At 40.6% G+C, this 15,534-nt stretch overlaps 1 protein-coding gene and 1 long non-coding RNA gene across 2 annotated transcripts in view; one reads left to right on the top strand and one right to left on the bottom strand.

Moving 5' to 3' along the window:
• PAPPA2 (pappalysin 2) overlaps positions 1-15,534 on the top strand; it is a 314,606-nt gene that overhangs the window by 129,309 nt on the left and 169,763 nt on the right. Inside the window, exon 5 of the mRNA XM_049715361.1 lies at positions 14,724-15,017. Coding sequence (XP_049571318.1) covers positions 14,724-15,017 — 294 coding nt within the window. The remainder of the gene's footprint in view (positions 1-14,723; positions 15,018-15,534) is intronic.
• The window catches only part of LOC125965659 (uncharacterized), a 248,133-nt gene that overhangs the window by 202,555 nt on the left and 30,044 nt on the right, over positions 1-15,534 (bottom strand). The gene's annotated exons all lie outside the window — the stretch shown is intronic.

Genomic DNA, 15,534 nt, shown 5'->3' with positions numbered 1-15,534 from the left:
CTCTGTTAATCTCAGCCCAATTGTTTCTGTGGAGTATGGGTGCAGGAGCCAGTGTGGGAGAGGTAGAAGAATCCACAGGAGGTAAAGGGAAGCACACCCTGGTGCAACAAATCACTGAATGGTTGGGCTAGAGCAAAGCAATTTTGTTCCTCTCCACTCTGTCCCCTCTTCACTATGCCAGAGTGGAGTGATTCTTCCCCAAGACAAGGAATAAACAGGACATGTAAACCGGAGCACACCATGTCCATATGAGGACTTAGAGCATCATTAATGAGACAGGCTACAGGACGTGAACAGGATGAGGACTGTTCCTTGGAATTACTCACTGGCTGCTACTGTAGATTATTTGTCAGATGATAATATTCAGCAAATGGGGTAATTTTAGGTGCCTTGGGGTTTCAAACATAGTGAACACTCTTGGATATTGAAACTTCGGAAAAAATTATCCTAGGGTATGAACTAAATGCCCTGAAATTGGGGTATCCCAAAGATAGGTTTATACGTTTATAAGTAGGTGGAATAAATAATCACCTTTGTGTGTGATGCCTTGAAAGATCTCCTTTCTTAAAATATGTCCTAGTAATCATTGAATCTTTAGTGCCCAGAACAGTACCTGACACTGAATAGATGCTCAATAAATGCTGAATTGATAAATCAATTATAGAAAATATCTATCCCATTTATACTCTGTAGTATGAGGTTGTGGGTGTTTGAAGCACCACCGTCATCCAGAAACAAGGAAAGGAGTACATCATAAGTCTCCAAGGCCTCAGTGATAACATTTTCAGTTTTCGTTCATCAAATGACTTTTCTCCCATGGTATGGGAGGCGTTAGAAAGCCCGGAGTGAGGGAGGCATCCATGTGATACTGGGAGTATCTAATGAGGAGGAAGTGCCACGTGGCCTTGGCTTCAGAGTGGTCCAGCCTGAACGCCAGTTCTTCTTCTCCAGATTGCAGGTTCTTCTTCCATAGCTTGAGCAGAGCTAGTGGTGTTCACCTGTCCCCGATGCCAGGCCTAGGGCGGGGCTCCACCCCCGTCCCGCCCCCAACCCTGTGGGAGGCTGGGCCACATTGCACTTCTGAGTCCCCAGGGGCCACAGCCGAGGAGAGTGAGGTGGCTGAGCCCTGGATAGCTGAGGAGACATTGAAAGAACAATGGCAATAGAAAATCAATACAACATGAAAACAGGAATCTGCTTCCTGAATGGATTGGAAAATCAGGGACTAGTAGAAGGCTAGCAGACCACACAAAAACACTCCTCCATTCTTTGTTGCTGTGGCTGAAAGGGTCTTGGTGCTCCAGCCAGGTTTCAGGCCTGAGCCTCTGAGGTGGGAGTGCTGAGTTCAGGACATTGAACCACCAGAGACCTCCCAGCCCCATGTCTCCCAGAGATCTCCATCTCAAGGCTAAAACCCAGCTCCACTCAACGACCAGCAAGCTCCAGTGCTGGATACTCCATGCCAAATAACTAGCAAGACAGGACTACAACCCCACCCATTAGCAGAGAGGCTGCCGAAAATCATATTAAGTTCACAGACACCCCAAAACACACCACTGGATTTGTTCTGCACCAGAAAGACAAGATCCAGCCTCATCCACCAGAACACAGGCACGAGTCCCCTCCATCAGGAAGCTTACACAACCCACTGAACCAACCTTAGCCACTGGGGGCACACACCAAAAACAATGGGAACTACAAACATGCAGCCTGAGAAAAGGAGACCCCAAAGGCAGTAAGTTAAGCAAAATGAGAAAATAGAGAAATACACAGCAGATGAAAAAACCCACCAGACCAAACAAATGAAGAGGAAATAGGCAGTTTACCTGAAAAAGAATTCGGAGTAATGATAGTAAAGATGATCCAAAATCTTGGAAATGGAATGGAGAAAATAAAAGAAACATTTAAGAAGGACCTGGAAGAACTAAAGAGCAAACAAACAATGATGAACAACACAATAAATGAAATTAAAGGTTCACTAGAAGGAATCAATAGCATAATAACTGAGGCAGAAGAACGGATAATTGACCTGAAAGATAAAATAGTGGAAATAACTACCACAGAGCAGAATAAAGAGAAAAAGAATGAAAAGAATTGAGGACAGTCTCAGAGACTTCTGGGACAACATTAAACGAACCAACATTCGAATTATAGGGGTCCCAGAATAAGAGAAAAAGAAAGGGACTGAGACAGTATTTGAAGAGATTATAGTTGAAAACTTCCTTAATATGGGAAAGGAAATAGTCAATCAAGTCCAGAAAGCACAGAGAGTCCCATACAGGATTAATTCAAGGAGAAACACGCCAAGACACATATTAATCAAACTATCAAAAATTAAATTCAAAGAAAAAATATTAAAAGCAGCAAGGGAAAGCAACAAATAGCATACAAGGGAATCCCCATAAGGTTAACAGCTGATCTTTCAGCAGAAAATCTGCAAGCCAGATGGGAATGGTAGGACATATTTAAAGTGATGAAAGGGAAAAACCTACAACAAAGGTTATTCTACTCAGCAAGGAACTCATTCAGATTCGACAGAGAGATTAAAACCTTTACAGACAAGCAAAAGCTAAGAGAATTCAGTACCACCAAACCAGCTTTACAACAAATGCTAAAGGAACTTCTCTATGCAGGAAACACAAGAGTAGGAAAAGACCTACAATAACAAGCCCAAAACAGTTAAGAAAATGGTAATAGGAACATACATAAAGGATAACTACCTTAAATGTAAATGGATTAAATGCTCCAACCAAAAGACATAGACTGGCTGAATGGATACAAAAGCGCAACCTGTATATATGCTGTCTACAAGAGACCCACTTCAGACCTAGGGACACATACAGACTGAAAGTGAGGGGATGGAAAAAGATATTCCATGCAAATGGAAATCAAAAGAAAGATGGAGTGCCAATTCTAACATCAAAAAATAGACTTTAAAATAAAGACTATTCCAAGAGAGAAAGAAGGACACGACATAATGATCAATCTTGGATTGATTAAGGGATCAATCCAAGAAGAAGATATAATGATTATAAATATTTATGCACCCAACATAGGAGCACTCAATACATAAGGCAAATGCTAACAGCCATAAAAGGGGAAATCGACAGTAAAACAATCATAGTGGGGGACTTTAACACTCCACTTTCATCAATGGACAGATCATCCAAAATGAAAATAAACAAGGAAACACAAGCTTTAAATGACACATTCAACAAGATGGACTTAATTGATATTTATAGGACATTCCATCCAAAAACAACAGAATACACTTTCTTCTCAAGTGCTTATGGAACATTCTCCAGGATAGATCATGTCTTGGGTCACAAATCAAGCCTCGGTAAATTTAAGAAAATTGAAATCGTATCAAGTATCTTTTCCGACCACAACACTATGAGACTAGATATCGATTACAGAAAAACTCTGTAAAAAATACAAATACATGGAGGCTAAGCAACACACTACTAAATAACCAAGAGATCACTGAAGAAATCAAAGAGGAAATCAAAAAATACCTAGAAACAAACAACAATGAAAAAACGACAACGCAAAACCTATGCGATGCAGCGAAAGCATTTCTAAGAGGGGAGTTTAGAGCAATACAATCCTACCTCAAGAAACAAGAAAAATCTCAGATAAACAACCTAACCTTACAACTAAAGCAATTAGAAAAAGAAGAACAAAAAGAACCACAAATTTTGCAGAAGAAAAGAAATCATAAAGATCAGATCAGAAATAAATGAAAAAGAAATGAAGGAAACGATAGCAAAGATCAATAAAACTAAAAGCTGGCTCTTTGAGAAGAGAAACAAAATTGATAAACCATTAGCCAGACTCATCAAGAAAAAAAAAGGGAGAAGACTCAAATCAATAGAATTAGAAAAGATAAAGGAGAAGTAACAGCTGACCCTGCAGAAATACAAAGAATCCTGAGGGATTACTACAAGCAATTATATGCCAATAAAATGGACAACCTGGAAGAAATAGGCAAATTCTTAGAAAAGCACAACCTTCCGAGACTGAAGCAGGAAGAAATAGAAAATATAAACAGACCAATCACAAGCACTTAAATTGAGACAGTGATTAAAAATCTTCCAACAAACAAAAGCCCAGGACCAGATATATTGACAGGTGAATTCTATCAAACATTTAGAGAAGAGCTAACACCTATCCTTCTCACACTCTTCCAAACTACAGCAGAGGGTGGAACATTCGCAAACTCATTCTATGAGGCCACCATCAACCTGATACCAAGACCAGACAAAGCTGTCACAAAGAAATAAAACTACAGGCCAATATCACTGATGAACATAGATGCAAAAATCCTCAACAAAATACTAGCAAACAGAATCCAACAACACATTAAAAGGATCATACACCATGATCAAATGCAGTTTATCCCAGGAATGCAAGGACTCTTCAATATACGCAAATCAATCAATGTGATAAACCATATTAACAAATTGAAGGAGAAAACCATATGATCACCTCAATAGATGCAGAAAAAGCTTTTGACAAAATTCAACATCCATTGATGATAAAATGCCTCCAGAAAGTAGGCCTAGAGGGAACTTACCTCAACATAATAAAGGCCATTTATGACAGTCCCACAGCCAACATCATTCTCAATGGTGAAAAACTGAAACCATTTCCACTAAGATTAGGAACAAGGCAAGGTGGCCCTCTCTCACCACTATTATTCAACACAGTTTTGGAAGCTTTAGCCACAGCAATCAGAGAAGAAAAAGAAATAACATGAATCCAAATCGGAAAAGAAGAAATACAGCTCTCACTGTTTGCAGATGACACAATACTATACATACAGAATCCTAAAGATGCTACCAGAAAAATACTAGAGCTAATCAGTGCATTGGGGAAAGTTGCAGGATACAAAATTAATGCACAGAAATGTCTTGCATTCATATATACTAATGATGAAAAATCTGAAAGAGAAATTAAGGAAACACTCCCATTTACCATTGCAACAAAAAGAATAAAATACCTAGGAATAAACCTAACTAAGGAGACAAAATACCTGTATGCAGAAAACTATAAGACACTGATGCAAGAAAGTAAAGATGATACAAACAGATGGAGAGATATACCATGTTCTTGGATTGGAAGAATCAACATTGTGAAAATGACTATAATACCCAAAGCAATCTACAGATTCAGCGCAATCCCTATCAATCTACCAATGGCATTTTTCATAGAACAAGAACAAAAAATTTCAGAATTTGTATGGAAACACATAAGACCCCAAATAGCCGGAGCAATCTTGAGAAAGAAAAACACAGCTGGAGGAATCAGGCTCTCTGATGTCAGACTATACTACAAAGCTACAGTAATCAAGACAGTATGGTACTGGCACAAAAACAGAAATATAGATCAATGGAACAGGACAGAAAGCCCAGAGATAAATCCAAGCACATATGGTCACCTTATCTTTGATAAAGGAGGCAAGAATATACAATGGAGAAAAGACAGCCTCTTCAATAAGTGGTGCTGGGAAAACTGGACAGCTACATGTAAAAGAATGAAATTAGAACACTCCCTAACACCATACACAAAAATGAACTCAAATTGGATTAAAGACCTAAATGTAAGACCAGAGACTATAAAACTCTTAGAGGAAAATATATGCAGAACACTCTATGATTTAAATCACAGCAAGATCCTTTTAGGCCCACCTCCTAGAGAAATGGAACTAAAAACAAAAATCAACAAATGGGACCTAATGAAACTCAAAAGCTTTTGCACAGCAAAGGAAACCATAAACGAGATGAAAAGACATCCCTCAGAATGGAATAAAATATTTGCCCAAAAATGGGCAGAAGACCTAAGTAGACATTTCTCCAAAGAAGATATACAGATTGCCAACAAACACATGAAAGGATGCTCAACATTACTAATCGTTAGAGAAATGCAGATCAAAACTACAATGAGGTATCACCTCACACCAGTCAGAATGACCATCATCAAAAAATCTACAAACTATAAATGCTGGAGAGGGTGTGGAGAAAAGGGAACCCTCTTGCACTGTTGGTGGGAATGTAAATTGATACAGCCACTATGGAGAACAGTATGGAGGTTCCTTAAAAAGCTAAATATAGAACTACCATTTGACCCAGCAATCCCACTACTGGGCATATACCCAGAGAAAACCATAATTCAAATAGAGTCATGTTCCACAATGTTCATTGCAGCTCTATTTACAATAGCCAGAACATGGAAGCAACCTAAGTGTCCACTGACAGATGAATGGATAAAGAAGGTGTGGTACATATACACAATGGAATTTTACTCAGCCATATAAAGAAACGAAATTGAGTTATTTGTAGTGAGGTGGATGGACCTTGAGTCTGTCATACAGAGTGAAGTAAGTCAGAAAGAGAAAAACAAATACCGTATGCTAACACATATATATGGAATCTAAGAAAAAAAAAGAAAAAGGTTCTGAAGAACCTAGGGGCAGGACAGGAATAAAGATGCAGATGCAGAGAATGGACTTGAGGACACGGGCAGGGGGAAGTGTAAGCTGGGATGAAGTGAGAGAGTGGCATGGACATATATACTCTACCAAATGTGAAATATATAGCTTGTGGGAAGCAGCCACATAGCACAGGGAGATCAGCTCCATGTTTTGTGACCAACTAGAGGGGTGAGATAGGGAGGGTGGAAGGGAGACACAAGAGGGAGGAGATATGGGGATATATGTATACGTATAGCTGATTCACTTTGTTATACAGCAGAAACTAGCACAGCAATGTAAAGCAATTATACTCCAATAAAGATGTTAAAAAAAAAAAAAGCAAGCCTGGAGTGCTTGCCAGTTGTGGGTAGGAGTGGCTGAAAGAGTTTAAAAGGAGATAAAAAATGACATCAGACTTTGCAAAATCTTTACCCTCTACACATTCTTCTCTTTGTTCAGTCTTGTCCCGAACTAGGACTTCTTTCTAATGAGACCACAGGCTGTAAAACTAAGAAGCCAATATAAGATTTGGAGATGAATGGTTCCTGGGCTGGTTCTGTTAAAAGTTTGCTTCATTTTCTAAGCACTTGTGATTTTTTTTAACCTTTTCCATTTCTTTCTTTCCCTTTGTCTGTCAGCCCACCTCTGCCACTTTCTTCCCTTGCCCTGCTCCAAAGTGCTCCTTCCCTGGAGCCTCACACATTTTGATAGCTTTGTCACTTCCTTGCAGAGTGTGACTGGGGGAGTGTGTCTCAGCCAGTAACTGGAAGTAATTATGGAGGCACCTGCAGACCAGCTCTGAACCTCCTTGTTTTATGGGCATATAACATTCAGCCCTAAAAGTTTTACAGAACTCTTTTAAAGTCATTTCAACTCATGTCCTTTCCTCAAGCTGCCTGAGTTTCCTTTTTGTTTTGTTTTGTTTTTAATAGAAGTGACTTTGGGAATCATTCTCTTTGCCACGTGCTACTCTGGCGGTCTTGTGCTTAAGCTGGGAAAAGCCAGTTGGAACTTGGATACAGCATCACTTTGGGAGCTTGGCTGTCTGCTACTGAGATTTAATCTTTTAATCAGCAACTTCTCTCTTTTCTTCCCCTGCACCATCCTCTGGACCACACAACAACCCTGTCTTAGTGTTTTAGTTCGTCTCTTATAATCAAGGCTGAAAGTTCTCCTAAGAAGGTATTTGTGCTCCCCGCCAGTCCATTAAGCAACAGCTGCGCCACACATGGCCACCAGTTGCTAAATCCAGAAAGCCCCATTCATATTATGTTCTATGTACAAGTAAGTGGTACTGGCATGTAGTGAGTTCACGTTCCAGTACAACATTCAGGTATGCAAGAAATGTAACTTTTATTTATTCTTCTATAATGAACTTTATACTTATTTTGAGCCCTGCTGTTGCTGGGTAGTAGAGATTTATTCTTAGTCAATTGAGTTTCTTTTGCCTGGGTCTGTATCTAACTGCAGAGCTGACTTATAAATGCCAAGGCCATAGATGGAAGGATCCATTTTGTCCTTAGTCATCAGGTGATGCTGGTAACCTAAGATGACCCTTGTTCCTATCACAGGGTCCTTCACCTTCAGGAATTCTCTGGAAGGCTCTCTATCACCCTGCCCTCTTAGCCTCACTGGTCAGCATTATTCTTTAGAACTAGGCTCCTTACTCAGGAATCCATCACTGGAATGAGGAAAAAAAAACCCTGTTGTCAGATCACATGCACCTATCTTGAATCTTTATCCCTTTACTGGGATCTCAAAAGATGGATTACAGTCCATTTTATCTGGACCAGCCACCATCTATACATTCCCATTATTTCCTTTTTATCTCTTTTCCTCCGGCTTAGGAGAATCTTTTCTAGGCTAAAATGTGGTGGTAGTGTTGGTAATGTCAGGCAAGGATTACATCATGCTGGCTAAACCATGGAGTCCTCTCAGGGAATGGTATAGGTTTTGGAAATCTCACATCCAGAAAAGGACTTCTTTCCTTGCTTTTCACTCTGTAATGTAAGGTAATGAATGAATGCAGGTAATGAACGTATGCAAGAGAGTCTGGCAGTAGGGTAAGGGGGAGGGAGGCAAGGAACCACTTGGGTGAAATGTTAGTATTTCCAAAATGTTGCCCCTCAATTCACACTATTACTTCAAAATTTCCCCTGAGTAGGTGCTCTTGGTCTGGTCGTCAGTCCCTAGGAAGCCTTGTAGGACAGGTGTTGGGGAGGTGAATGAGAGTAGAGAGAGTCTAATAGTGTCTCAGAGTGAAGACTGAAGGGCCAAGGTATGGTTGAAACATATATTGACATGTCTTTCTACTTCCTGTTTCAAAATGGCAGGTGAAAGCAGAGAACACAAAGGAAGGAATTCTATTGTAGGAAAGGGAATCCCGTCCCTCCCATCCTATCACCACATTTATCCCTCAATTATGTTTTAATTTTATCCTTCCAGATGAGAAAAGACAAAAATGAACAGTGTTTTTTGTTTTGTTTTGTTTTGTTTTGTTTTTTGCAGTACGCGGGCCTCTCACTGCTGTGGCCTCTCCCGTTGCGGAGCAGAGGCTCCGGACGCGCAGGCTCAGCAACCATGGCTCACGGGCGCAGCCGCTCCGCGGCATGTGGGATCTTCCCGGACCGGGGCACGAACCTGTGTCCCCTGCATCGGCAGGCGGACTCTCAACCACTGCGCCACCAGGGAAGCCCTGAACAGTGGTTTTGAGTGTAGGAAATGATAATTATAGTCTCTAAAACTAGAGAAGTAGGAAGGAAAAGGTCATTGACACTACATAAAAAGGGGTCTTGAACCTACCAGCAAGGTCTATGAAGAATTAAGCCTACTGTCCCAATCCCTTAAGATTTCTTTTCCTCTCACAGTCACTAATTTCAGGCTACTGCAAATAATTTTTGAATGCCAGTATGCTGTCTATGAAGAGAATGGGCACTTGTCTATTTGCAACTCTATCCAATTCATTTCTGTCTTCTGGGTGTCCCTGGGTCTTAAGATCAGAATAACATGGAAATAAAGTGTGAGCAGCTTAGAGGCAAATCAGAGCTCCTTATGTGAGGGTATTTGTCTGCCTTGCCTGATGATGTCTGGTATCACTCTGTGAGGTCTGCCCAGTTTGTGGTCAGACCCTAGCTTTCATTTTCTTGGTGAATGAAGATGGTGAGGTGGGAGCCAGTGAGGGGTGGGAGCAAATGAGTGTGTGTGACCAGGCTGCATTAGGTAATTATAATAATATTGACAAATAGTCTAATACACATTTTGAATTACATTGTTCTGAAAAATAAGCTAAATGCTTATTTATCTGCATCACTGTCAATACTTCAATTTTTATAACAACCCTTTGAGGTAGGAACTCTTGTTATTTCCATTGAGCAGATCGGGAAATAGCCTTAGCACTTTTAAAGAGCGTCCCCCTAAATAAATATCAGTACATTTCCAGTGAGAGTCCACAGCCAAAGAAGGAGCCCTGGTCACTCCAAAGGCCACTTAGTGTGAGAGAGGCTTCTGTGCAATGGTGTAAGGACCCACTTGTAACCTCTCGGGGTGTGACCCATGTTGTTGGTAACGAAAATGGAGGAAAGTGTGGGGCATAAGTACCCACTTCAGAAGATGATGCTGGTTTGCTTGAATATTAAAAATAGTCCTGGAAGGTAGGATTTTGTACTACCTTTTCCTGATTTCTATTAAGTTCCTCCTGGAAAAGAATTGCTCATTCCCCTGTGAGGGTAGGTTGAACCCAAGTGACAGAGAGGACAGGAAGGAGTTGCCACTCTTGGGACTTGGTTTTTACTTATTATATATCATGTCTTCTTCCTTCTTTTTTTAAAATTGAAATATGATTTACAATGTTGAGTTAATTTCAGGTGTACAGCAAAGTGATATATATATATATGTATATACTTTTTCAGATTCTTTTCCATTATAGGTTATTACAAGATACTGAATATAGTCCCCTGTGCTATACAGTAGGTCCCTATTGTTTACCTATTTTATATATAGTAGTGTGTATACATTAAGCCCATACTCCTAATTTATCCCTCCTCCACCTTTACCCTTTGGTAACCATAAGTTTGTTTTCTATATCTGTGAGTCTATTTCTGTTTTGTAAATAAGTTCATTTGTATAATTTTCTTAGATTCCACATATAAGTGATATCATATGATACTTGTCTTTCTCTGTCTGACTTACTTCACTTAGTATGATAATCTCTAGGTTCATCCATGTTGCTGTAGATGTTATTATGTCATTCTTTTTTATGGCTGAGTAATATTCCATTGTGCATATGTACCACATCTTCTTTATCCATTCATCTGTCGGTGGACATTTAGGGTGCTTCCATGTTTTGGCTATTGTAAAGAGTGCTGCTATGAACATCGGAGTGCATATATCTTTTCAAATTAGAGTTTTTATCTTTTTCTGGATACATGCCCAGGAGAGAGATTGCAGGATCATATGGTAGCTCTATTTTTAGCTTTTTAAGGAACCTCCATACTGTTCTCCATAGTGGCTGTACCAATTTACCTTCCCACCAACAGTGTAGGATGGTTCCCTTTTCTCCACACCCTCTTCTTTTTCCTTCTTAATGAAAAGTTTTCACCTTCCTCTTTTTAAATTTTGACCAACATTCCTCTTTAGATTTTGAGTCTTATGCCTCACTCAGACTTTGGCATGAGCGTGTGGGGGGTGTGTGTGTGTGTGTGTTATTTTCATCAAAATGTGAAAGAACTTTTATAAAGTAAACCATGAAATAAGTTAATGTCTTTCTTCCCTATATGGGTGTATCAGTGTGTGTGTCTCTGAGTGATTAAAACCCACTCCCCTAATAACTTAACCAGTTTGTTTTAGCTGCAATAAAGAGGGATTGAGAACAGTGTGGGACGCCCATGCTCAGGAGAGAGGAAGGAGAGTACACACTTGCGGGAAGGGTGTGAGGATGAACAGGCAGTAAGTGGATCACTTGACCATCTGTAGCAGATAGAGAGTAGATGTCTGCGGCTGCTCATTCCCAGCCTTTCCCCTTCTCAGGCTACTGAGAGATGGGAGTCTGGGAACACAACTCACCAAGCCGAGGTGGTGACGGTCCATAACACAAATTTCTCCACGTGGTTTTTATGATTGTCTCACTCAGTTCTGCATGCTAGCTCTCAGAGGCACAGGAAGAGAATAGGAAGGACTCTTAGCCATAAGCCTGTGTAGCCCCCTCACTTTACAGAAGAGACCCTGGGAAAGGTTAAAGAGCAGGGCCAGTGTCACACAGCTAGTCAGGGTCAGGACCACATTTCAAAGTCCTTAAGTTCTAGTCTATAACCTTGGGGTCTACTGGACAGAATTACTGTAAGAGGTCCAGGGTCTTGGCCTTTTTCCTTAACATAGGTTGGTGTACACAGCACTTACTCCTGAATGAGAGTATGCACTATTCTAATTATATAGTAACTAAGCTCATTACTAGGTGTTCCATACAGATGATTTGGGGCTAGAAGTATCATCTCCCTGGAATCAAAAGTATAACCGTCAGTAAATATGTTCAAAGGCTTATGCTTTTCGTTAAAATTTAAGTGCCGTGTGGTTAAATCTATATTCTCCTGCTTTGGGGATGTGTGTTAAGGGTGCTGTGGTTGAGAACTCTGGCCAATTGTCCTTGGTATGGAGGAGATTTGCTGGCAGGGCTGAGGATTTGCATGTTTATGCTTTTTCCTCCTCTTATAAATAACCAGGTTTATTGAAAGGAGACTGAATATTTTTAGATTTGGAAAAATCTCATTTGGACTTGAGGCAGAGACTTCTAGAGGTTGATAAGAAGCCTACTATTATCATGACCATGCTCATATCCATTTTGAGTGCCCTAAGGCCACACTCCCAGCATATGTCTTTGACACATGCTACTTTTGCTAGCCCTTCTTCCTGGAACCTTATTTCTGTTCAGCTCTAGTTCCTTTCTCTGCTGCTGGAGGAGATCCCAAGAGAACTTGTCTTGGACTTACCATAGGATGAGGAGGTATTTGACATTTGCTCAGGGGCAAGAATGTGGATAGAAGATAACTATTGATTGGGAAGCTTTTTGGTCTTTGGTAGTATTTCATGCATTGCGCTCCGAGTAATTCAGTATTCCAGATGTCAAAAAGTATTCTACCCCAAACAGGTTCTGTGTTCAAATAAATTTGGGGCACAAAGGATTAAACAAAATTGCTGCAGGACTTTTCAGAACCTTTAACAAAACAGTTCTCAGGTACAATGTGAATCTTCCAGAGAACATATGGCATGCTACCTTTCTTTCTTCAAGCATATTTAACCACTGATACTACTTTTTTTTTGCAAAGTATCACCCAGGACCAGAGTTTACGAACACAATTTGGGAAAAACTACCCAGCGAAGATACTCAAAACTTATAGGCAAGTTGTAGCCTTTCAAAGTTTGATTCTGGCAAATGGGTATAGGCAATTTGGAGAGAACAAAAACGTGTTCTGTTAGAATCCTCATTGATGTGAAGGTCGATATTGCTGTTGGAGAACTGAGAGCATAATGGTGTATAACTTTGATGATAATTATTACTGAAACTGGATATGTAACCATGAAGTGGAAGGCATCTTGAAAGATGGAAATATCTCATTTTACCAGGTTTATTCAAATACTGGACACCCTGGATGTTTTTGAAATAGATCTGTTTTCAAACTAATTTTTACCTAATAGGTTGACATAATAATGATGCACAAATGTATAAAATTATACAGAATATATTTTTATAAAAGGAAAAAATAATGTTGAATGTTTACTGGAAGTAATAGAAATGATAAACAAGGAAGATGAGGTCTAGCTTTGTTTTAGATGTGAAAGTAGACAATATATCTCAGGAGAAGTCTAAGCATGGCTTGGTTAATGTCAGCATGTCTGGGCAGACTAGAATAAACTAGAACTTGGATTTAGAAACTGCCCTTTGCAATAAGGTAGTCCCTAATAAGGCAGACTGAGCTGCCCATTACAGAAACCAATGGGTGTGGCACCAGATACCCTGGTGACTGTATCCTGCCCATAAAACCATGTATGTAGTTGTCTATAGGGTATTGTATAGAGTTCAGGAATGGGACATATTGAATATGATCTGGCAAAAGAAAGGCAGGGCTATTCTTCTGGGGGGCCCGCTATACTCAGCAGACTATTGATACAGGGAGAACTTAGGTAGGAGGAATGAAGCAAGTCTGGGGAACTGGGATTGGATCTGGGACACAAGGGCAGGATCAGCCTGGAAATATAGCTAGGATGACTCTGGACACCAGAGGGTTGGTCCAGAGCTGTTGACATTCCCTGTTCCAGGTACTGGAGATGAAGATGGGTCTGATCCTGACAATGTTTAGGGGTGGAGAAGGAGAGTCTTCAATGGGGAGAGGAGAGAAGCAGGGATTGGGAACTAGACAGATAGAAGTTGGGACACTCAGAGATCCTTAGCCTTTTCTTTTGTAATATACAGTGATACCACTAGGTCTTTCATCTAAGCCCAGATTGGATGCAATGGATGGAACTCTTCTCTGAAGCACCTCCCTTGGTGTTCTCAGGGAGATTTGGGAGGAATGAGAGTGGAGCAAATTCCTGTAGTGCCCATGACATTCAGAATTTCATGGTAGTTCAGTTGGACTTGTCTTTTGTCTCAATGGCTGTTAGCTCCTTGAGATTAGGGGGTCATAAAATCAGAAGCAGCATGTACAACTGTCATTTACTAAACTCCTTCAATGTGCCAAATGCTTTAAAAAAAGGAGTGCTCTCATCTCCACTTTACCGACAACAAAACTGAGCTTCTAGAAGGTCAGATAGCTGTTCAAGTCCTCAGAGAATCGCATGTGCTTTCACTTAGACCAATGGCTCTCAACCTGGGAAGTTTTAAAAAATACTGAGGCATGTACCCCATCCTCAACTGTTTGGATTCATTTCACTGGGGCTGGCATTTGGACGTCTGTATTTTTCAACAAGTGATTTTCATGCACAGCCAGGGCTGAGAATCCTGGCCCTCTATAATGTCACCTTGCCTGTATTGTTATCCCTGGCATTTAATACAGCACTCACCCAAGACAGAGGTTAAAGACATGCTTGCTGATTGGTTCAGAAGGTATTTGTGGCCCGAGGGAAGACCAGGGACTGGATGCCACTAGAAGTTATAAAGCATCCCCTTAGAGGCTGGAATTGAACATTCAATGTTTATCAGCAGACAGAGGGTGGCTGTTCATTACATGCTTAGAGATGTTTTGCAAACCTTCCATTACAGGTGGTGTTGTCCTCAACCCAGCCTATTATGGCATGCCTGGCCACACCAACATCATGATCCATGAGGTGGGGCATGTTCTGGGACTCTACCATGTCTTCAAAGGGGTCAGTGAAAGAGAATCCTGTGACGACCCCTGCAGGGAGACGGTGCCGTCCATGGATACAGGAGACCTCTGTGCCGACACTGCCCCCACTCCCAAGAGTAAGCTGTGCCAGGACCCAGAGCCTATCAATGACACCTGTGGCTTCACCCACTTCCCAGGGGCTCCATTCAGCAACTACATGAGTTATACAGGTATCACAACAGTCCTGATGTCTTTGTTTTTATTAAGATTACATGGGAGCCTTTTGGGGCCGGGAGGGTGGAGGTATGGGAATTAGAGAGGATTATCAAGCAGTCATTCATGCCAGAGAGTTGAAGTGTATTTGTCATGGCATATTCTTTTTTTTTTTTTCATGTCTTTGAAGAACTTAAAGAAATATTGAAATATTAAGGGGTCTCATTGACTAGATTCTCCTCCACTAAAAATTAAAAGATAAGTGTATTTCTATCTCAGTTAAAAAGAGGGAAAAAGCCAAAAGCTCTCTTGAGAGCCCTTTCACCTCTAGAACTTGGTTATTTTGCTTCTTTCCCATATTCGTAGGGATTTACTCTGAAGGAGAGTCCAAAGGTGATGGAGAAAGAGGTTTCTGGTTCAAAGTGGCTCTTTGTACTATTTCTGAAGTTGGTCAAGAAGATGGCCCTGGTTAATTTTAAGCTCAGAGTTCCTTTTTCTGTTATGTCATTTTTTAAAGTATCAGATTCTCTTCTT

This window comes from Orcinus orca, chromosome 1 (assembly GCF_937001465.1).
Source record: "Orcinus orca chromosome 1, mOrcOrc1.1, whole genome shotgun sequence".
In the NCBI taxonomy this organism is placed as follows: Eukaryota; Metazoa; Chordata; class Mammalia; order Artiodactyla; family Delphinidae; genus Orcinus; species Orcinus orca.
This window is presented reverse-complemented; position numbering and strand designations above follow the sequence as displayed.